This window comes from Aotus nancymaae, unplaced genomic scaffold (genome assembly GCF_030222135.1).
Source record: "Aotus nancymaae isolate 86718 unplaced genomic scaffold, 86718_ANA_hifiasm-v0.15.2.pri h1tg000108l, whole genome shotgun sequence".
Lineage (NCBI taxonomy): Eukaryota > Metazoa > Chordata > Mammalia > Primates > Aotidae > Aotus > Aotus nancymaae.
In genome coordinates, this window is record NW_026988523.1 from 38,062,796 (window position 1) to 38,083,743 (window position 20,948).

The 20,948-nt window shown below is 50.6% G+C and overlaps 3 protein-coding genes across 4 annotated transcripts in view; 2 read left to right on the top strand and 1 right to left on the bottom strand.

Annotated features, from left to right (window-relative positions):
• The window catches only part of CADM3 (cell adhesion molecule 3), a 31,567-nt gene extending 19,468 nt beyond the window's left edge, over positions 1-12,099 (top strand). For both annotated transcript variants that reach the window (XM_012449728.3, XM_012449729.3), the window contains 8 exons: positions 975-1,115; positions 1,614-1,766; positions 2,458-2,595; positions 2,921-3,091; positions 5,380-5,470; positions 5,909-6,078; positions 8,747-8,872; positions 9,782-12,099. In XM_012449728.3, the coding sequence (XP_012305151.1) occupies positions 975-1,115; positions 1,614-1,766; positions 2,458-2,595; positions 2,921-3,091; positions 5,380-5,470; positions 5,909-6,078; positions 8,747-8,872; positions 9,782-9,900 (1,109 nt within the window). In that variant the 3' untranslated portion in view covers positions 9,901-12,099. The remainder of the gene's footprint in view (positions 1-974; positions 1,116-1,613; positions 1,767-2,457; positions 2,596-2,920; positions 3,092-5,379; positions 5,471-5,908; positions 6,079-8,746; positions 8,873-9,781) is intronic.
• An 89-nt stretch (positions 12,100-12,188) lies between these two features.
• ACKR1 (atypical chemokine receptor 1 (Duffy blood group)) lies at positions 12,189-15,332 on the top strand. Its single transcript, XM_012449733.2, has 2 exons — positions 12,189-13,854; positions 14,293-15,332. Exons 1-2 carry the CDS (start codon positions 13,834-13,836, stop codon positions 15,280-15,282), a joined length of 1,011 nt encoding a protein of 336 aa, XP_012305156.2. The 5' UTR covers positions 12,189-13,833; the 3' UTR covers positions 15,283-15,332.
• A 3,916-nt stretch (positions 15,333-19,248) lies between these two features.
• Positions 19,249-20,545, bottom strand: LOC135272244 (uncharacterized). Its single transcript, XM_064370462.1, has 3 exons — positions 20,256-20,545; positions 19,838-20,030; positions 19,249-19,670 (listed from the first exon to the last, which is right to left on the bottom strand). The coding sequence occupies exons 1-3, from the start codon at positions 20,543-20,545 to the stop codon at positions 19,302-19,304; spliced, it is 852 nt and encodes a 283-aa protein (XP_064226532.1). The 3' UTR covers positions 19,249-19,301.
• Between the last annotated feature and the right edge of the window lie 403 nt (positions 20,546-20,948).

Here is a 20,948-nt window from a genome sequence, read left to right on the forward strand (position 1 = left end):
TTCTGTGGAGGTTAGTGCTACTGAGTCACAGAAAGTCAGTTCTGCAGATGAGGGAATCAGCACTGGAAGTCAGAATCCATGCTGTGGGGAACACGGAACAGCAGGAAGCAAGGGTCCTGGTGCCAGAAGGGCTCCCAGGTAGGCCTGGCCAGAAGGCACAGTGGAGATTCAAATGGCTCATCCATAAGGTACCTTCCTAGTCCTTTTTGTATTGTTTTATTTAACTTCACTAAGGAGAGAAGGATTAGAAAGCATGTTTTCATCACATTGAAGAGAAAGCCTTAATCCTTCCCTCTTTAAAATGACATCAGGATGGTGATTTGCGAGGCGGGTAACACTAATACCGTGGGGAATATGCTAAGGGCCTTGATTGAAGGGAAGTTATTGTCAGAAGAATTGAAAAGTGTGTAAAAATGTTTCGCTTTAAAAATATTTTGTTTGTTTGTTTTGCAGTTTTCTACCAGCACGTCTTGTGTAAAGGAATGTGCAAGCCAAGAGCTGGTTTAGCCTTTTCTCCATTTGAGTTTTAGAATCATTAGTCACAGCTGCTTCTCCTGTTCTTGTTCTTATACGTAGGTGGTGGCAGGAAGGCAAAACATAGAACGACAGATACGTATGTGCGTTTTCAAAGGTGAATGGTAGAACCATAGCAAAAAGACATACGTGGAGTGGTATGTGTAGATTTGGGGTGCCTTTACTCCTCTAAACGTTCGTGGCCCTGTCAGTTTCATTCAGGAAACATTTAACAAGTGACTATTTGTTTTTCTGTGTATTCGAAGCAAGAAAAGCTGAGGTCTTTCCCCCCACCGCCACCACCACCTCTTTTCCTTCCCCCATGAAACCTTAAGGGTGCACCGAGACCTTGTTTACACCAGGGCCTTGGAAGGTCTGAATTAGATGAGGTGTACTTTGGCTCAGAAATGGGAGGAGGGGCTCGGGGTCCTCAGGAAACTAACCCTCTTCTACTCCTGCAGACAGCCAGCCCTGGACATCTGATGAAACAGTGGTGGCTGGTGGCACCGTGGTGCTCAAGTGCCAAGTGAAAGATCACGAGGACTCATCCCTGCAATGGTCTAACCCTGCTCAGCAGACTCTCTACTTTGGGGAGAAGAGAGGTAGTATCTCATGAGTTATCTTTCTCCGTGAAAACCGTGGGCTAGAGGAGGGGACTGCAGACACCAAGGGGGACTGTTCCTGTAGTCCAGAGGTGAGAAACGTGGCGGTATGCTGTTTCAGGATATAACAAGCCATGAGTTCCCCAACTGATGCCAGTATTACAGCTCTGGTTTAAAGCATGCATAGTCTTCTAGGGTTCCGGAGTGACTTCACCCCACAGGAACTCTGACAGAAAGCAGAAGTCAATGTTGCCCCAGGTATCTTACATGGAAGCTTACAAGAGCCAAATTACTTTCTGAGTATCTCTTAGGCTACTATGTCCAATGACCCAGAAAAGTGACTGAATGACTTAAAGACTTCTTAAGCTCAGGAGCAGTTATTTTTTCCCCTACCCACCATACTAGACCCCTTCCCCAAAAGAAGCTGGCCTGGGATTGGAAAATAAACACGACAGGTGCCAGTAAAATCCTAGCTTTCCATTCTCCTGATTTCCCCAGCCCTTCGAGATAATCGAATTCAGCTGGTTACCTCGACTCCCCACGAGCTCAGCATCAGCATCAGCAACGTGGCCCTGGCAGATGAGGGCGAGTACACCTGCTCGATCTTCACGATGCCTGTGCGAACTGCCAAGTCCCTCGTCACAGTCCTAGGTGAGACTCCCAAACCCCAGTGTCTCTACAGCATGCTTCCTTGCAAACACACCTCCCTACATGGGTCCCTGAAGCAGCCTGGAGCCAGGCAAGTCTCCAAGCACTTTAGGAAAGTTCAGCCTGTGTTCCCCTGGCAATGGGATAAAATGTAAAAAGAAACAGGTTTTAACCCTTTGTGCTCTACTTACTGTTTGATCTAGGACAAACTTCTTACTCTTTCTGAGCCTGAATTTCCTCGTATAACAGAGAGATGATCATACCCCTTCTACCTACCTCCCAAGATGGTGTGAGGAAAACACAAGACGTGCACGTGTTATAATTTCCAAAATAAGTCCCTCAGTTGCTTACGTGCTCTCATCTTCATCGTATATTTCATTCTGTATTTCACCTTTCTTCTTTGCCTCTCTGAGACTCACACTATCTCTGCGGCCACCAGTTCTGGTATAAGTGGTGGGTTGTGTATCATGTCTGTGCTATGGCGTATCTCCTCACTACCATGCTGCCTTCCCAGAATCTTCCCTCTGGTCCTCAGAGAGGACAGCAAAGAGAAGGATGGTTTCTCTAGTCTTCTAACCCATGAGAAATTATAGTAGAACCTAGGTGCGCAGAGAAGCCATCTCCACAGGGAGAGCAGAAGTGTGACCCTATGGTGCCTCTCCTTCCTATCCTGGCCATCCCCTATTCATGGCAGGAATTCCACAGAAGCCCATCATCACCGGTTATAAATCTTCATTACGGGAAAAGGACACAGCCACCCTCAACTGTCAGTCTTCTGGGAGCAAACCTGCAGCCCGGCTCACCTGGAGAAAGGGTGACCAAGAACTCCACGGTGAGTACCTCCTGCCTTGGGTTACAGGAGGAAGAGGTGCTGGAAAGAGAGAGAGAAGGGCCTGTCTATGAATGTACACAGGAGGCATGGTATGGAAGAAGAAAAGGGGAATGACAGATATTTTATGTGCACTTATGTGCCTATGTGTGTGTTGGGGCCTACATTCTCCCTGTGAGTACATATCCATGCCACAACCTTCTAAGTTTATCTAGGTTGAGACTCACCATCTGTACATCTACAGTAAGGCCCACGTGATATCTGTATGTTAGGTTTACTGTGTCTCTCTCTGTGTGTTTGTGTGTGTGCCACTGTTTCTGCACTCTAGGGGAACCAACTCGCATACAGGAAGATCCCAATGGTAAAACCTTCACCGTGAGCAGCTCGGTGACATTTCAGGTTACCCGGGAGGATGATGGGGCGAACATCGTGTGCTCTGTGAACCATGAATCTCTAAAGGGAGCTGACAGATCCACCTCTCAACGCATTGAAGTTTTATGTATGTCATGGGCTTGGGGATGAAGAAGGATGAGGGATGAGATGAGGACCAAGGAAAAAGAGAGTGAAGGCGACTGTGCATGAAACAACATGCACAGTTAAGTAAATAGGAAGAAATGAAACAAGGACTGCCGAGATTAGGCCGGGGATTGGAAAACTCTTTGCAGAGGGCCCAGTGATGAATATTTTAGGCTTTGAGAACTATACAGTCTCTGTGTCAACTACTTAATTCTGCTGTTGCTGTAGGGACGAACTCATAAACAATATGTAAACAAATGAGCTGGGCTATGTTCCTGTAAAACTTCTTTATTTACAAAAGCGTGCAGGTGGCAGGATTTGGTCCAGAGGGAAAGTGTACCAACCCCCGGGCTAGGCCAGTGTAATGTAGCCAGACTGCAAACTGCGGTGGTAACTGTAGTAACTCAGGATTCCCAGGAAGTAGTTTCTAGTCTGCACTCCATCACTTACTAGCTGTATTATATTAAGAAAGTTACTTTAACCACTGAGCTTGATTTTTGATACGCTAAGTGAAAGAGATGAGCGTGAGGGTCACTACAGCTTTATCTCGGTTTAGCATTCTGTGATTTCAAGAAAACATGGGCGGTGGGAAAGCACAGTTTCCCTGGCATCATTATTCCCAGACCTTTTCCTTAGTGACTACCCTTCTGTTTGCCCAGCTCTATGTATTTTCCTGGGATTCTGACCTGAAATGGCCACTGTCACTTTCACTATGCCTAGCCCTTCCAAGGACATTCACACCCTCTATGGAATTTACCTTTAGTATGGACAGCATATTTCTGAGGAAGTTTGGAAATGGGAATTTCTCATCTAAGGAAATTGGAAATTGGAAATTGGTAAAGAACAGCCCTTCCGAGTGGAGGAACCAAAGGGAAAAGAATCAGCTGAAGTCCCCGGGGAGAAGGTCGAGTTAGGAAATGGTGCATTTCCTGTCCTAACTTACCTAAAAGTTGGGCAGTTTTCAAAATAACCAAAGCCCTTAATCCTCTTCCTGTGGAATAGACCCGGGCCCAATTATTTTCCTGATTTCAGTGCTATTTAATCCTCTCCTAGACCCATTACTCAAACTTTAACATGTGGTATGCTTAGGGCGGCATCGCTATTCACGTAGCAGACTCCACCTGTGGGCAGTCCCGACAAACATTTCATCTTTCTGTGGTTCCTGCTTACTTCACTGAGTTTTATCATGAGGATAAATAAAACAATGCCTATGAAAGAACTTTGTAAATGTCAAAGTTCTATATTGCTATAAGGTGCTTCTCTAATTATTAGTTCCGAGTGTGAGGCCTTGGCCTAGAGCTTCCCCCACCTGCTCCTTGGTCCCTGGCCAGAGCTAAAGCCTTGGTCCCCTGCCTGAACCCCAAAGACTCCTCTGTTAGATACCAAACCATCTGGCAGTTACTCGCCAGGGACCCTTTTGGCCCAACTGTGATCAGCAGTCAACAAATGCTATGCTCCAGGCACCGTGCTAGAGATGTCTATGGCTGTGGGGTCCCAGGACACCTATTCTTTCACCTGGCCTGATTCTCTTTGTCCCATTTGATTTGGCTGAAACACGTTCATTAACTGGTTGTTAAGGTTGGCTGTATCCTTAGGGGAAGCTCAGCCTCTTTATCTGTTGTTCTCGACCAGCATCTGGTTGTATTGTTCTGAGAGGCCATCTGGACCTAGCCTCCTAAGCAGCCCTTTGGCGTCCATGGCAGATGCCATTCTTCCCTCTCAGAGCCCTTCTATATTGTGTCAGTGCCTTTTTGCAGCCAAAACATGACCCCGATCTCTTGCTGTTTCAAAGCTCTCACTTCGTATTTGGACTGACCATTCAAAATGATGTTTTGTGTTCAAGCATTGCTTCCAGTTCTAAGTTCCCTTGCAGAGCAGAGAGAACTGAGAAGTTGTGAGCTTAAAAGTGGCAAGTTCAAGTTTATTCGTTCTGTAAAAGATATGTATGAGGTCCTGCCTATGTGCTAGAAAGTTTGCTAGGCACAGGTCAGTCACTCATTTCCCTTTTCAGCTTTCTGTTAAGACCTCTCCTATGGCCCCATCAAGAACAGACCTTCCAAAATCCTGTCACACAAGGTTGCAATAGAAGTTGCTCACATATTCAATAGTAATAATGGTCCTTGTTCATAAGAAGTAGGAGAAGGAAGGTCTTTGTTGAGCTTCTTGGGCTGTGGAGACATTTAGAGGTAGAAGCTGTAGTGGGCAACCAAGCGAGGGAATCTCCTAAGCTGTGTGGGGAGGTTTTCACTGACACCATTTCCTTCTCCACAGACACACCGACTGCCATGATCAGGCCAGACCCTCCGCATCCTCGTGAGGGCCAGAAGCTGTTGCTACACTGTGAGGGTCGTGGCAATCCAGTGTAAGAAGATCCATTTCCTGGTCTCCTCAATACCCTCCGCACCCTCACATGGTCTCCTAATCTAACAGCTCCTTCCTATCTCCTCCGTATTGTCTCACCCAAGCCTCTCGTTTCCCTGATTGTCCAATAATGTCCACCTGCAATTATTCCTTCTGCAAAGCAGCACAAGTGGGAAGGGGCCACTCCCTAGCTCAGTCCCTGAGGTTCCCACAAAGGCCAAGTTAAAGTAAGATACAAGTTGAGAGACCTCCAGCTTCCCTAGAACAAATCCCAAGAGGCCACCTGGAATATAGCAGTTCGATGTCTCTGGCCCTGATAATTTATTTCTCCAGCCTCATCAAACAATCCTTGACATTCCTGCTCCCAGTTATTTTTTTTTTTCTTTTAGCTCCCTGGCCTATGCTCTCCTGAGCTCTTCTGATTTGTCTGCCTCGACAGCCCCCAGCAGTACCTATGGGAGAAGGAGGGCAGTGTGCCACCCCTGAAGATGACCCAGGAGAGTGCCCTGATCTTCCCCTTCCTCAACAAGAGTGACAGCGGCACCTACGGCTGCACGGCCACCAGCAACATGGGCAGCTACAAGGCCTACTACACTCTCAATGTTAACGGTGAGCGCTTCTCAGTTCTCTTCCTCCAGAATCTCCCTTCTCTGTCCTTCTTATGCCCTTTCTTTCATACTTCCTGATAACATCCCCAAACTGTGACAGGGAGTAGAGTAAAGGAAAGCCAGCCCACCGCTGGGGTGCCTGAGGCCTTAGGTCCCAGGTCCACTCTAGAATGTGTAATGGCCACTTAGTGAAAAAACATTAGAAGGGTGGGCTCTCATCTACCTTTCTTTGGTAGTGGTGGCCTGGGTGACACCATCTTCCATCCCCTGCACTCATCTGACAACAAGAACAATAATTCTGTGTGCAGAGGCCCCCGGGCCCCTCAAGTGTGGGCACAGGTGCATTTCCTTCTCTAACTGGCCCTTCTCAGAGTTGCTCCTCCTACAACTAGGTCTCTGGTGCATGCAATTGCTGTCATTTTTTTTGCTGCATACCTGGAACACACTGTACTGGGTCTGGACAGAAAATAGAGAGAAACTTGTATTATGCCAAGAAATAGAATCTTTTCTGAGATGCCGTATCTTCTAGAGGGACCAGCTGATACTCCTTCTCTGAAGTTCTTCTCAAAGCTGTGACCACAAAACCCAGCCTCAGGAGTAGTGACAGGGTGGCACAGAGGCCCCTTTATGGAGAGTTGACAGGGGATGTTTTTGAAGATCCCAATGGCTGCGGGTTCCACCAGAAAGTCTTATAAATCTTTTGTCAGAATAGGAGATGTGTATTGTCGGGGAAACATCAGAGACTCCCTTACTTGAAACACTCATTAAAGCAGTTGGGGGGATAGCAGCCAGGCCTCCCGGCGATGAGAGGCCTGAGTTCTTGGGATCAGAATGTCTGGATGGGTGATTCCCACTCCAGGGGCCGACCTCAGCATGTGGGAGCTGCCTCAGCACAACAAGGCTATTGTAAGATGCCAAGAGCAAGGACAATGCACTGAGCTCCGGTCTCTGCCCCCAGATCTCTCCAGACCAATCTGATGATGATTGGCAGCGAGAGAAAGTTCTTGTGCCCTTGTGGTTGGTATCTTGCTGATCTCCCCTCTGCCCTGTGCTAAACAGCCAGGCGGAGGGAGTCCCGTTGGACAGTGTCTGGTTCCAGTGCTGACGCCTGGTGGTAGAAGGAGCTACTGCATCTTCTTCCAAGGAATATCCTAAAGTGGGCCTGACTGGAATGAAATTAAACGCAGTTCTACCTAGAGACAGGGGCTTGTAATTGATAAGCCCAGAGGTCGTTTGGCCATAGACACCTGTGCTTTTCTAAGGAACTGCCATTTCCATAGCCTGTGGAATAATTATCCAGGATTGATTTTCCAGGTGGACTGCGTCTTGCATACTCCGAGAGAGACAGCGGGTAAACTCACTCTGCTTCCTCCAAGTTACACCTTCACCTCCACCCTAATCATACCCTAGATTCCCTGGACTCGTCCTCTCCCTTCCTCTCAGGCAGGGCATAAAAAACCAGAACACAAATGTTTTCTTTTCAAATAAGGCGTAGACAGGCAAGGAACTGAAACGCTGGCCCAGCCAAGCCTGAGGAGACATAAGGTGGGAAAGACAAAATATGTAAGGAGTCAATGAGGCATTAAGACTCAAGCTGAGTCAATGGAAAACAGCAGCTCTCCCATGGTTGGGAGAGTTATGTCTACGGCTACATCAGAACTGTGTGCTGGGCCTGTGCGAGTCCTCTGATATTTGAGACTCTGGCTATGGCTGCTGCTGTCTTTGTTACGCCTGGCCCAGTCTGTGCTGTTGATCCTCTATATAGGTTACCATGGAGGACAGATGCTGTATATCCAGTGGCAGAGACGTCCATATCATGGGAGAAAGCACCTTGTCCTTTCCACAAACCTTTGGATGGTGGCAAAGTGAAGATGGAATCCCAGGCTTCCTTCTTAGGAAATGCCGGAGGCTTGGGGTGTCACTGGAGCACTAAACTCCCCTGCCATGAGGGAACAGTGTTCTTTACATAGGGGTCACAGTCTATCATCTTTTGTAAGGTGCTGTCAAAGTGCTTAATTCTTAGCTCCATCAGCTTCTACTGCTCCTTCCCTCTCTGATCTTAAGGCAGTGGGTGAATAGGCTGAGAAGGCCCCTAGAGCTAGGGGAGCCTGCTCAGAATATCAAGAAGACAAGAGGGTAAGAGCACATGGAAACAGAGAAGGAACAGTCTGATAACCCAGAAATTAAAAAGAAAAAGAGGGAGAAAAGAAAGAAGGAAATAAAAGCAGGGGGAGGGAGGAAACTAGAAAGAGAGAAAGGAAGGAAAAAAAGAGGGGGAGGAAGGAAGGGAGGGAAGGAAGGGAAGGAGGGAGGGAGGAAGGGAGGGAGGGGAGGAGGGAGGGAGGAAGGGAGGGAAGGGAAGGAGGGAGGGAGAGGCATTAAAGTAATGATCTTTGACCAAGGTCAAGCTTCTGTGCCAAGATCTCAACTTAGATGGCTAGGTATGGGCAGATTTATTTACTTATTCATTAACCCATCCGTTCGTTTTAACAAATACTATAATCCAGGCATGGCATATAAGCACACAGTAAGGCATCATGAATGATGCTGCTCCGTTTTCCTGACGTTAGTGCCTGTTCCCTGCTAAGGAAGCCTATTCATGGCCACATTGGAATGCCGTAAGACAAGGGCTCTCCCCAGATCTGACTGTGTGTTGCCCTTTCCTCCAGACCCCAGTCCGGTGCCCTCCTCCTCCAGCACCTACCACGCCATCATCGGCGGGATCGTGGCTTTCATTGTCTTCCTGCTACTCATCATGCTCATCTTCCTTGGCCACTACTTGATCCGGCACAAAGGTCAGAGGCACAGGGAGAGCATCAGCAGAACTTGGGAGGGGCAGGGAGACCAATCAGAGGCGGGCACGATGAGAAGCCGACAGTGGAAAGGGCCTTCAGAGACTTGTCAGCCCTTTGGAGTGTTTAGGGAAGAAAAAACGAAGCCAAGCCTATCATTGCCAACCCTGTGATAACTGAGCACCACCAACCCGGCAGTAAAGCCTGATCACTTGGGGATCGTCCAAGTGAAATCAAACCTTCCCACTCAGTCAGCGGTTGCTCCCATGCTGCTCTACCTCCAGGTCTCCTGCTGCAAGACAGAGAGCTCCTGAAACTGCATCTCCAGCTCATTGCTTCCTGCACTTTCTTCCTTTCTATCTGTTTAACTTCATTTTCCTTCTCCTTTGATCTCATTGCCTTTCTTTTCTCTCCCCGCTTTTCCTACCTTCTCTCCTTTAACCACGCCTTCTCTCTATCTCTTCCCATGTTCTTCCTCTCAGACTTCCAGCTCTGCTATTAATTCTGGCCAGAAGCCCGACTCCATAAGCTGGTCATACATGAGACAGATCTCAATTGCCTTGCTCATGAAGCTGGCATAGCAGTTCCCCCGCCACCAAGTTGTCTGAACACACGCAGGCATACACACACACACACACACACACACACGCACACACGCTCACACTTCTCTTTCTTGCTTTGTATTATAGATGAGATTCTACTTAGGGGCAGGATTCATTATTCATGGAGGGTGTGGTCAGGTGAGGGATGCTGGAAGCAAAATGGGAATTAGGTAAGGTGGAATAGAAGAGAGCTATTGGCAAGAGAAAAATTACTTGAGCAGTGCGTGAGTGGGTGGGTGGGAAAGTGGGCAGGGTGGACTCAGAGGTTGGGAAGCTGCTCCTGAGAGGGGAAGCCTCTGTCTCTACACAGGAACCTACCTGACACATGAGGCAAAAGGCTCCGACGATGCCCCAGATGCGGACACGGCCATCATCAATGCAGAAGGCGGGCAGTCGGGAGGGGACGACAAGAAGGAATATTTCATCTAGGGGCACCCACCCACTTCCTGTGCCGCCCCAGGGGCCCCGTGGGGACTGCTGGGGCCGTCATCAACCCGGACTTGTACAGAGCGACCCCAGGGCCGCCCCTCCCGCTTGCTCCCCAGCCCACCCACCCCCCTGTACAGAATGTCTGCTTTGGGTGCGGTTTTGTACTCGGTTTGGAATGGGGAGGGAGGAGGGCGGGGGGGAGGGGAGGGTTGCCCTTAGCCCTTTCCGTGGCTTCTCTGCATTTGGGTTATTATTATTTTTGTAACAATCCCAAATCAAATCTGTCTCCAGGCTGGAGAGGCGGGAGCCCTGGGGTGAGAAAAGCAAAAAACAAACACACAAAACACAACCCTGGAGTGTTAGGGGGAGAGTGAAGGTAGAGGGACAGGGAGGGGTAAGGGGCAGGGCTGCTCCGGAGCTGGGGGCTCTCACCAGCCCGCCCTTCATCCTCTAAAACAGAGCAGCTTCCCAGACTTCTCCAGAAATCGTGGAACGGGAGGGTTGTCGGCAAGGGCTGGGCGTGGCTTTTCCTTTGCTAGCCACACACCTGAGCGCTATGGACAGTGAGGCAGGTGCCACCCTGACCCCTCTCTTCCATAGCAATGGGAAAGTGATGAGTAGGGGAGCCCTGGGGAGATGTGACCCGCAGAAGGCAATGCAGCCATGCAGGGACCTAGGCCTTCAACCTGGGGAGGACGCAGGTCCCTGTAAGGAAGAGTAGATTTGGGGAGGAAGGATGGAGGTGGACCATCGCCCCGCTTTCCCGCAAATGAACAAAGCCGGGCCCCTTCCATAGGAACCGCCCTTGGGGATAGCAGAGTGTGGCTGTCCCTCCTTGCTCCAGCAGTGGTGGGAGAGGCACTGCTCTCAGGCCTGAACCGCCCCTGCTTCCCTGCGCTGAGGGGCCCCTCACTCTTAAGCAAGACTCTGGATTGTTGCTCAGCAACTGCTCCTCCTACCTTGGCCACCCTGTGCCCCCTTCCTGGTCCCAACATCAGCCCTCAGTCCTTCCTCCCCCAGCAGCCAGGCAGACATAACAACAAAACTACTAAAAGGAGCTTCACTGCACTGAGCTGTTTCCTGCCCAAACTAAGGGAATAATGTGAACTGTGTGCATGTATGTGGTGTGTGTAGTGTGTATGCATGTGTGTGTGTGTGTGTGCATGTGCGTCTGAGTGAGTGAGAGGCAGAGCAAGGGATTGAGGAGGAGGGCCAAGAGCCAGGGGTCCTGGGCAGGTGGACAGGGCTGTGGGACATGTTGGGGGAGGCTTTGGGAATGGGGTCTTCCTAGTCAGGGTTCATGCCTCAGCTGGGAGGTTGTTCCATGCTGGTATTCCCTCTGCCACCCTGATGCCCATCCGTCTTGGAGAAAGGAGTCCTTGGGTGTGTGTTTGCCCAGCTGTCCATTCCATCTCCCTGAAACACAGTGTTCAGTCCTTCCCTGGATTTCCCTCTTCGGAGCCATGGAGTCAGTGCCACAGCCTTTGCTATGCACCCCTCAGGCCTCTCCTTGGCATTGACCCTGGAATGACCTACCACCACCTATTTTTCCCACAGTCTGTACCCAGTGAATCGACGGCTGGGTCCCCACCCCTCCTTTTGGTTTCCTGTCTTCCTTCTCACGGCCCCAGCTGGTTGCCATGGAAATGAGGTTCCTGGTCCTCCCTGTCCTGGCTGGACTGCCCTGCCTCAGCTCCAGGATGCCCCTGGCATTGCTCCCACCCTCCGCCAGCTTTTCCTCCGTGCTCTGACAACGGGCATGCAAAAAGGGGCAGCTGCAGTCTGACGGGTCTGCCCACCCCCCCTTCAGTTCAGGTACTACCGTTGTGAATCTTCCAGCTGCTGGTTAGGGCCCTGGGCACCACAGGCAGCCCCTCACCTAAGCCAGGGCCTACTCCTCTTACAACAGCAAGGGAGCCTGGGGCCCCAGGCCCGCTGAGCTTCTTGTCTCCCAGCACCCGCTTTTGGGAAAACGACTTTTCCTCTTCGAGCTGAACCACTCTGTCCATATTACACAGAAGCCATATTTGTACGGGGGGTGGGAGGGAGAGGGGCTGTTGTGCTGTGTGTGTCTGTCCAGGGACGGGGGGTGGTGGGGGAAGGGAGCAGGGAGGGGACCGTGTATCTTTATAATCTTTCTAACTCTCCTGTGCTAATCTCAGAGGGGCCACCCTCAATATATCTGGATTATCCGTGTCATTCGGCTGCCTCCTTTCTGCTCCTCTTGCTGCTGCTGGGACGTGTGTATGTGAGGACTGTCCTTCCCATACCCCTTGCACGTGGTGCCTGGTGGTGTGTCCCTTGCCAGGCCACTCAAGGATATCTATGTACAGAAACAGTATAACTGCCCAAGGGAGAGAAGTGTGTTCACCTCCTTTTGCTAAGCCCTTCCTTTCCGGAGAGTGTCTTGGGGGGCGTCTGACTGCTTCCCCCCACCCTCTGCCAGGCATTGCTGGAGAATGTTGAGACGGTGATGGAGGCACCGTCAACCCCACCCCGGAGAGCATCACTAGACACCACCAGACTAAATTCACTTTCCAGCCCGTTCATGTCGAACCTGAAACTTGAGCGAGTGACTTGGGAGAAAAGGGGGGAAATCTCTATGAGGTACCCATCCCTCTGCACCTTGGGTCTGAGGTGCTTTGCCCCCCAGGAAGCTCTGCATGAATGGGACAGAAGGGCCTTGACAGCTTTGGGGTTGAAGCAGCCAATGCTGTCCTGGACAAATGCAACAGCCCTTTCTATCTCATTGCTCTGACTTGGACACTTCATGGCTCACCACTCCCTAGGTCCCCGCTATGTCTTCCCAACTGAGGAAATAAAAGCAGAGAGGGGTGATGAAACAGTGGAGATGCTGGGGAAGCAGCTGACGGGGGCAGGCAGCAGGGAGGGGCCACTAAAAAGAAGTGACATGGGCTTAGGAGACTCTGCCTGCCTGCAGGGAAGATGCCCTTTCTCTCTGCTTGCCAGCTCTGCCCTTCAATAAGAAACTTTACATACTGCCAAGATGCCTGGCCAGTGAAGCGGTTCCACAGACTTTATGTCCCACAGTAGAAATTTGAAAAGACATCACCCTGTGGGCAACAGTCCCATTTTAAAATATGCTGTCCCATTGTCCCCCAGAGCCTACTTCAACTTGTCAGACCTTGTATTCCACTTCGTATGCAAGAGGCCTGCACTGCGCCCATAGGTGGCTAGGCAAACACCCACTAGCTGCCTGAAATGGTTTCATCATGCAGCCTCAACAGCCACCCCAACCCTCCCGCCGTCACGCTGAAACACCCAGACCTAGAGATAGCCAGACACACAGCAGACGAGCCCCTCACACACAGATATGTGCCCACTGATACACAGCAGATGTACACAGAGATCAATGCACACAAAGAGCCCGTGCCCACCCGCACGCACCCCTCCGGTTGGACAGATCCGACCGCTACCACCCTTTCTTTCTACCACACGTGGCTTTTGAACTGCCTTTCCTTGGATCAGGTTCAAGGGCATGGAGGAGCAGTGAGAGTCAGCCGCCCTTCCACTCCAATTTCCCAGCACCTCCCTTATCTCTGCCTCACAAGTCACCCAGCCCCATTCTTTTCCTTCCTTGTGCTTGAAGAATCTTTATTTGCTGGAAAGCCCCCTGGTTTCTCAACCTCCCTTTCCACTTCGGTAAAATGCCCACTTTCTGGTCCCCACCTTTTTCCTGAGTGTAGTCCCAACCGGTCAAATCCAACCTCAAAACAGGAAGCCCTGAGGCCAGTGCTCCCCAATAGGCCTGAGGCTTGTGCAGGCAGTGGGCGTGGGGTAAGACTTCCTGATGCCCCCTGTCCCTGCCCCGAGCCTGGTGGCCCTCATTAGTCCTTGGCTCTTATCTTGGAAGCACAGGCGCTGACAGCCGTCCCAGCCCTTCTGTCGGCCGGCCCTGAACCAAACGGTGCCATGGGGAACTGTCTGCAGCAGGTGAGTATGGGCCAGGCCCCAGAGTTCCTTACCCCCATGCCCCTCATTTCCCCTGCTATTTGCCCCTCAGTCTTTATATCTCTTCCTTTTCCTCCTCATTTTTCCTCCCTTCCCTCTTTTTCCTCTTCCTTTAAAGTCTTTCTCCTTCTTCCTACACTGGCCTCCCAGCTCCTTCTTGTGACTGCCCTTTGCCTTTGACTCAGTTCCATCCCTACATCCCCAGCTGCCCCGGCTTCCCCAGGACGGTTCCTGCTCCAGCTCGTCAGGCTCCCAGCTTTGTCCTTTTCCACTGTCCTCATCGGCTCCGACTCCTGCAGAGACCTTGTTCTCCCACCCGACCTTCCTCTTTCATCTCTGTCCTCCCCTCCCACCTGCCCCTCAGTTCCCAGGAGACTCTCTGGGGCAACTCTGACGGCCTCCTCTGGGTATGTCCTCCAGGCGGAGCTCTCCCCCTCAACTGAGAACTCAAGTCAGCTGAACTTGGAAGATTTATGGGATTTTTCCTATGATGGGAATGATTCCTTCCCAGAGATAGACTACGATGCCAGCCTGGAAGCAGCTGCCCCCTGCCACTCCTGTAACCTGCTCGACGACTCCTCACTGCCCTTCTTCATCCTCGCCAGTGTCCTGGGCATCCTAGCTAGCAGCACCGTCCTCTTCATACTTTTCAGACCTCTCTTTCACTGGCAGCTCTGCCCTGGCTGGCCTGTCCTGGCGCAGCTGGCTGTAGGCAGTGCTCTCTTCAGCATTGTGGTACCCATCTTGGCACCAGGGCTAGGTAACACCCGCAGCTCCGCCCTGTGTAGCCTGGGCTACTGCGTCTGGTATGGCTCAGCCTTTGCCCAGGCTCTGCTCCTAGGGTGCCATGCCTCCCTGGGCCCCAAACTGGGTGCAGGCCAGGTCCCAGGCCTCACCCTGGGGCTCACTGTGGGACTTTGGGGAGCGGCTGCCCTGCTGACACTGCCTATCACCCTGTCCAGTGGTGGTTCTGATGGACTCTGCACCCCGATACACAGCACGGAGCTGAAGGCTTTGCAGGCCACACACACTGTCGCCTGTTTTGCCGTCTTCGTCTTGTTGCCATTGGGTTTGTTTGGAGCCAAGGGGCTGAAGAAGGCGTTGGGTATGGGGCCAGGGCCCTGGATGAATATCTTGTGGGTCTGGTTTATTTTCTGGTGGCCTCATGGGGTGGTTCTGGGACTGGATTTCCTGGTGAGGTCCAAGCTGTTGCTATTGCCAACGTGTCTGGCCCAGCAGGTGCTGGACCTGCTGCTGAACCTGGCAGAAGCCCTGGCAATTGTACACTGCGTGGCTACGCCCCTGCTCCTGGCCCTGTTCTGCCACCAGGCCACCCGCACCCTCCTGCCCTCCCTGCCCCTCCCTGAAAGATGTTCTTCTCCTGTGGACACCCTTGGAAGCAAATCCTAGTTCTCTTCCCACCTGTCAACCTGAATTAAAGTCTACACTGCTTTTGTGAAGCGGGTGGTTTCTTATTTTGTCTGGGGAGAAGAAGGAGAATGGAGAGAGAGACATTTATGTCAGACTTTCTTGCCTGTGTCTGTTTCTATAGCTGGCCTAGGGAGAAACGGAATGATGAAGAAACAGCCTCGGGGCACACAGACGTTCTCTTGAGGTGTGGGGTCACTGCCATCTCAAGGGAGAAAAGAAACCAGAATGTGAGGGGAGCAGTTGAACCCAAAAACCCAGAAGGGATGGCTTTGCTGGTAATGGAGGAAAAGCTGTTCCAGGAAGCAAATGGAACAGAAATCAAAACAGAGATAAACAGGGAAGAGTGATGGCAAAGCCCAGAGCAATACCACCTCTGCCTCCCCATCTGACCTGCCCAGCCTCTCTCTGTCTTCTGTCTCCTGCCTGGCTTTGTTTAGAGATCGGTGGTGGTGGGGAAGGTGGATGTTACTCAGTTCAGGGAACATCTCAAGATAATTTTAAAAGCCACTTCCTGGGAGTCATCTCTCCCAGGTTCCTCAGCATGACCCAAATGTGTGCATGCGTGTGCGTGTGTGCGCGCGTGTGTGCATACATCTGTTTCTCGATCTGTTAGAACCTACCTTTATGTTAGATGTATTCATATAATAACATAGGTCCGCCCACGAGATTGCATCTCTGGCAGCACCTGAACTACCCACACCTGTGTGTGTGCACTGACTTTTCTCAGGACCCAAACCCCCACTCAGTTCTGCACCCATCCCTGTTTCCAGGATATAGAGTCAGGATTTATGACTCACTCCTTACCCAAATGAGTTTTCCTTACCCTGGTTTTTAAGCCTCGTCTTTTCTGTGTAGGATGTGTGGAGGGAAGAAAAGATCAAGAAGTTGTGAAGGGTGGAGAAACTTGAAGGGGGAGGCCCGATCTGATTCATCTTCTGCTTGGAATTCCCCGAATTTCCCTTTCAAAATCTCAGGTTTTGAAATAAACTTTTCTTTCCCACATCTTTCTTTCTACCTTCCACACAATACCCCAATACCCTGGGCACCTCTTTCCCAAATAAATATACCGCTGATTTCTCTGACTGCTTAATCATGAACTTTGATATTTTTCTCAATCTCGACCTAGCCAAGTTTAGATGATTGGAAGGACAGAAGCTCCTCCTCATTGGAGGCACAGCTTTTACCACCAGGAACAAATTTACCCTCTACCCGAGAGGCTACAAAACAGTCAGTTTCTACCTCTAACCCAACTAAAGGCTGGGGAAACTTGAGCAGATACGTTATATCAGTTTGAACCCAATTACCATCCTTCCGTTTTCCAAAGATATGCCATACCTGGCTTCCTCACTGAAGTGTTTCTGCTTGACTCTCTGGGCTTGGGAATAGTAGGCCAGTACGGGAGAGGTGCAGAGATGAGTTAGAATATCTTAGGCAGGAGGGTGCAAAAGGCTTAGGGAGTTTTCCTGGGTGGGTGCCATGACAAAACCTCTAAATCTCCCACCTCCTGTCTCTTAGCAACTACCAGGTTAGCTCCTGATTGGTTCATGATAAATTGAAAGGCAGGATTTAGGGACCGATTGAGACGCGGGAGACATTCTGAAACAGAAAGGAAGGGAAAGAAAATGAAGAAAAACGAAATAATTTACAAACCTCAATTATGCTCTGGTTTCCAACCACAGTTCATGGATGTGTCCTAGTCTAGTATTTTCGCCCCTGTTTTTTGTGGGCTCCTCTCAATATCCCCCTCCCGTCCTTGACCACTCTTCCCATTCTACCAGATGTTGTTCTCCTCCCTTACGAGGTACTGATTTGGAAGCTGACCTAGTTGAGGGGGAGGAGAGGGCGTTTTTGACTCCCTGAATCTTTCGGTGTCAACCTGATACAAGGGAGGCTTAATTTAAGACCACTAGGCTTGTCTTATCTGCCCCAACCCTGTGCCTCCGGATAGAAATCCAATCCCTCCTTTTAGACTCCTGGTTAACAGCTTGGCGGCTCTCAAGGCTTTCGCAAGGGAAAGGCAGCTGCAGAAGCCCAAAGCTTCTAAGAGGTTAGGGTGGGCTGGAGACAGTGCCCCCGCCCCCACCCCGCCACTTCCTCCCCATCCCCACACCCACCAGCATTGCCCCAAGCCTTTCAGGCTGCTCTTTCCTGCCAAGACCTATGCAGCATTTGGAGAGCTCCTCCTTAAGTCTAACTGGGACCTCAATCATTTCTTTAAAGCTTTCCCGGGGACCTGCCACCCCATGCATTTAACCCACTGCATGCCACCAACCACTCTAAAATTGGTCTGAATCTGGCATCTTTTCTGCGACCCTTCAGGAATACAAATCCTGTCTTCTTAGAGCCCTTAAGAATTTAATCTTAGGGTTGGCAGGGATTTTAGCTGTGTATGAGATATTAGGCCTCCTGGCTAAAGAAAAAAAAATCCTCTCAGAAAGACGAGAGCCAGGGAGGCAAGCTCTTGGGAAAACACAAGACCCTGAGGAAGGTCAGTTTGCTTTGCTTTCTAAAGGAGAGAGATCTATTATTCAAGGGAAGTTTGAACATCACACTGATGCTCATAGTTCATTTATTCCAGGCTGCAACCCCTCCCTTAGGATTTAGAAAAGAAACGCTTGGTCCTCACACCCTTTTTCCCTTCCTATTTCCCTATCCCCCAACCCTATCACCACCTTCCTCCCTCAGAGGAATTCTGATTGAGAACTTCACTGGGATTTCAAACCCAATTCATCGCCAACTCTAATTGCCAGGGATTTGCATGAAAACCATCGTATGCTATCTAATTATTCTGACAACAGCAGCCCGCAGTCTGGGCACAAGGAGAATTGCAGTTTTAATTAACAATAATGCACCTTGCCGATGAATGCGACTGTTTAGGTTAATTAACAAGTCCAAGTCCTTCCAAATCATCTCTAGACATCTTCTAGGTGATTTGGGCAGGAGGGGTGCAGGGAACACAGGACGGGGAATGTTTAAACATCAGTTCAGCAAAAGTGCATGTTAGCTTTCTTCTTTCCTGTAACTATTTGGTGAAGGGAAGAGAAAATCTTTGAGAGATTGGCTCTGGAAGATTGGTTAGAGGAATTTGGGAACATCTTTTTTTTTTTTTTTTTTTGAGATGGAGTCTCAGAGTCTCACTCTGTTGCCCAGGCTGGAGTGCAACAGCACGATCTCGGCTCACTGCAACCTCTGCCTCCTGGGTTCAACTGATTCTCCTGCATCAGCCTCCCGAGTAGCTGGGATTACAGGCGTGCACCACCACGCCCGGCTAATTTTTTTGTATTTTTAGTAGAGATGAGGGGTCTTACCAGGTTGGTCAGCCTGGTCTCGAACTCCTGACTTCAGGATCCGCCCACCTCAGCCTCCCAAAATTCTGGGATTATAGGCGTGAGCCACTGCGCTGGCAGAAACATCATTTTGCGTGGACGTATCAGACACCTTTATGTAGCACTCAGATTTAGGAAACCTTTCGGACACATTTTTATAAATGAGAAGACTAAGTTCTTATAACTCTCTAGCATCTCAGAATCATTGCCCAGTTGTTTGCAAACTTGGTTTCCAGCGTGAGAGCCTCAACTCCTGCATCGATACCATTTGTCCTCAGCTTTCTTTGTGTGTTCCACATCTGTAGTAACTCAAAGTTACCTACGCCCTCAGGGTTCTTAGATAACGTCTCAAGTTTCACCCTTGCCTTCCTCAAAGACAATCGTATTTTTTTCTTGGGTAGTTCTCTGTATCGTGGAATAATACATTGTACGTAGCTCCAAGCTGCGCCTTTTATCTTTCTAGTGTTTCTAAGCGCATGGACCGAGTCTTCTTCCCTAAATCAGGTATTACTAACTGTAAGGTCTGTTTTCACCGAAGACAAAACGGAGAAACTGAGGCCAGCACGCAAATAATCCAATGCAAGGGAATTTATTCAGGCTCCCGGACGAGGTTCTGCGGTCCGGACAGGAAGGGCCGGAGAAGTCGCGCGGACTCCTCTCAGGCACAGGGTTTTATAGGGAGTGGAGGCATCCGATTGGCTGTGGCCAAGGTGGGTGGGACAAAATGGAGGGGAGTGGGACCCGGATGGAAGGAGGCGTGTCCGAGCTCCCGGCGAGGGGAGGGGGCATGTCCGAGCTCCCGGCGAGGGGAGGGGGCGTGTCCGAACTCTCCACGATGCGGCCAACCTTACATTCCGACCTTTTGATGATAGATAGAGGGCGCCGCTCTTTCTGACTACTTCCTGCTGAATAGGGGCGAAGTAAGGGGGACAGGTCAGTCGGCTGGCACCTCGACTGAAGAGTCGGACACGTCCAACTTCTCACATACGAGCTGGTAGCGCTGTATTGGGTTCTAGTGGTGGGGCCTTGTTTCCAGGATTCCTGCAAGTAGAATTGCCAGGCATAGTAGGGGCTGGCTCAATGGTCAGTTTGGCCAAATGGTCTTTGAGAATGCCGTGGGCCCGTTCGACCTTACCCGATGACTGAGGGTGGTAGGGGATGTGTAGTTTCCAGGAGATGTTGAGAGACTTGACGACCAGCTGGACTACCTGGGCTATGAATGCTGGACCGTTGTCTGACTGGATGGTGGCAGGTAGGCCAAAGCGGGGGATGATCTCTTGAATAAGAATGGATGCTACCGTATCTGCTGTTTCACGAGAGGTAGGGAAGGCTTCAATCCAACCCGCTACCTGTAGCTTTACCCTGGACTCGGCAAGGGTGATGGGGGTCCTCGAGTCTGGGCTGCATCAGTCATCCAGAAGGCCAAGAAATTCAGGTGAAGGGACTGCTTCCTGTGGACCGGCCTGCTCCTCACATAGAGGTGCGGGGAGTGGGCCTTTGGTCCGGGATGGGCAATCAACCTTCCAGTGTCCAGTCTGTTTGCAATTTGGGCAAGGTCCAGGGGGTGGTCGAGGACGGGGGCACTCCCGGGCCCAATGTCCTTCTCGACCACATTTATAACAGGACCCGGGTGGGACCCTTAAAACATTTCGGAAGTGTTTCACTGGACCTCCCTCACCAGATGTTCGGTGTGCTGCCGGCCTCAGGGCTGCTACAAGAGCTTGGGTTTGGAGGCCAACCTCCTGCCTTAAGTGGGCCTGTCGGGTGGCCTCAGCCTTATCCTCTCGGCCATTAAAAACTTTAAATGCCATGTTTACCAGGTCTCTCATGGGAGTCTGGGGGCCCTCCTCAGCTTTTTTAAGTTTCCTCCTTATATCAGCTGCTGACTGAGAGATAAAGTGGGTGGCTAGGACCATAGCTCCTATTGAGGAGGCCGGATCCAGCCGTGTATGGAGGATCATAGCATTAGTTAAGCAGTCAAGGAAGACGGCTGGGTTTCCATCAGGCCCCTGAGTTATTTCCCTTAACTTATCGTAATTGACTACCTTTTAAGCTGCGTTTTGCATGCCCACCAGGAGGCACCATAACATCTGGTCTTGGCGGCGGCGGCCATCTCAACCGTCCTGATAGTCCCAATTAGGGTCGGCCTCCGGGACCGCTGCTGCACCTACTGGCATCTGGTTATCAGTAAGATGTTCCTGATTAGCGTGTTCCCGGGCTGCTGTAAAAATCTGGTCATGCTCGTCTGGGGTGAGGGTGGAGGATAGGATGACAAACGTGTCATGCCAGGTTAAATCATATGCCTGAGTAAGGTAACGG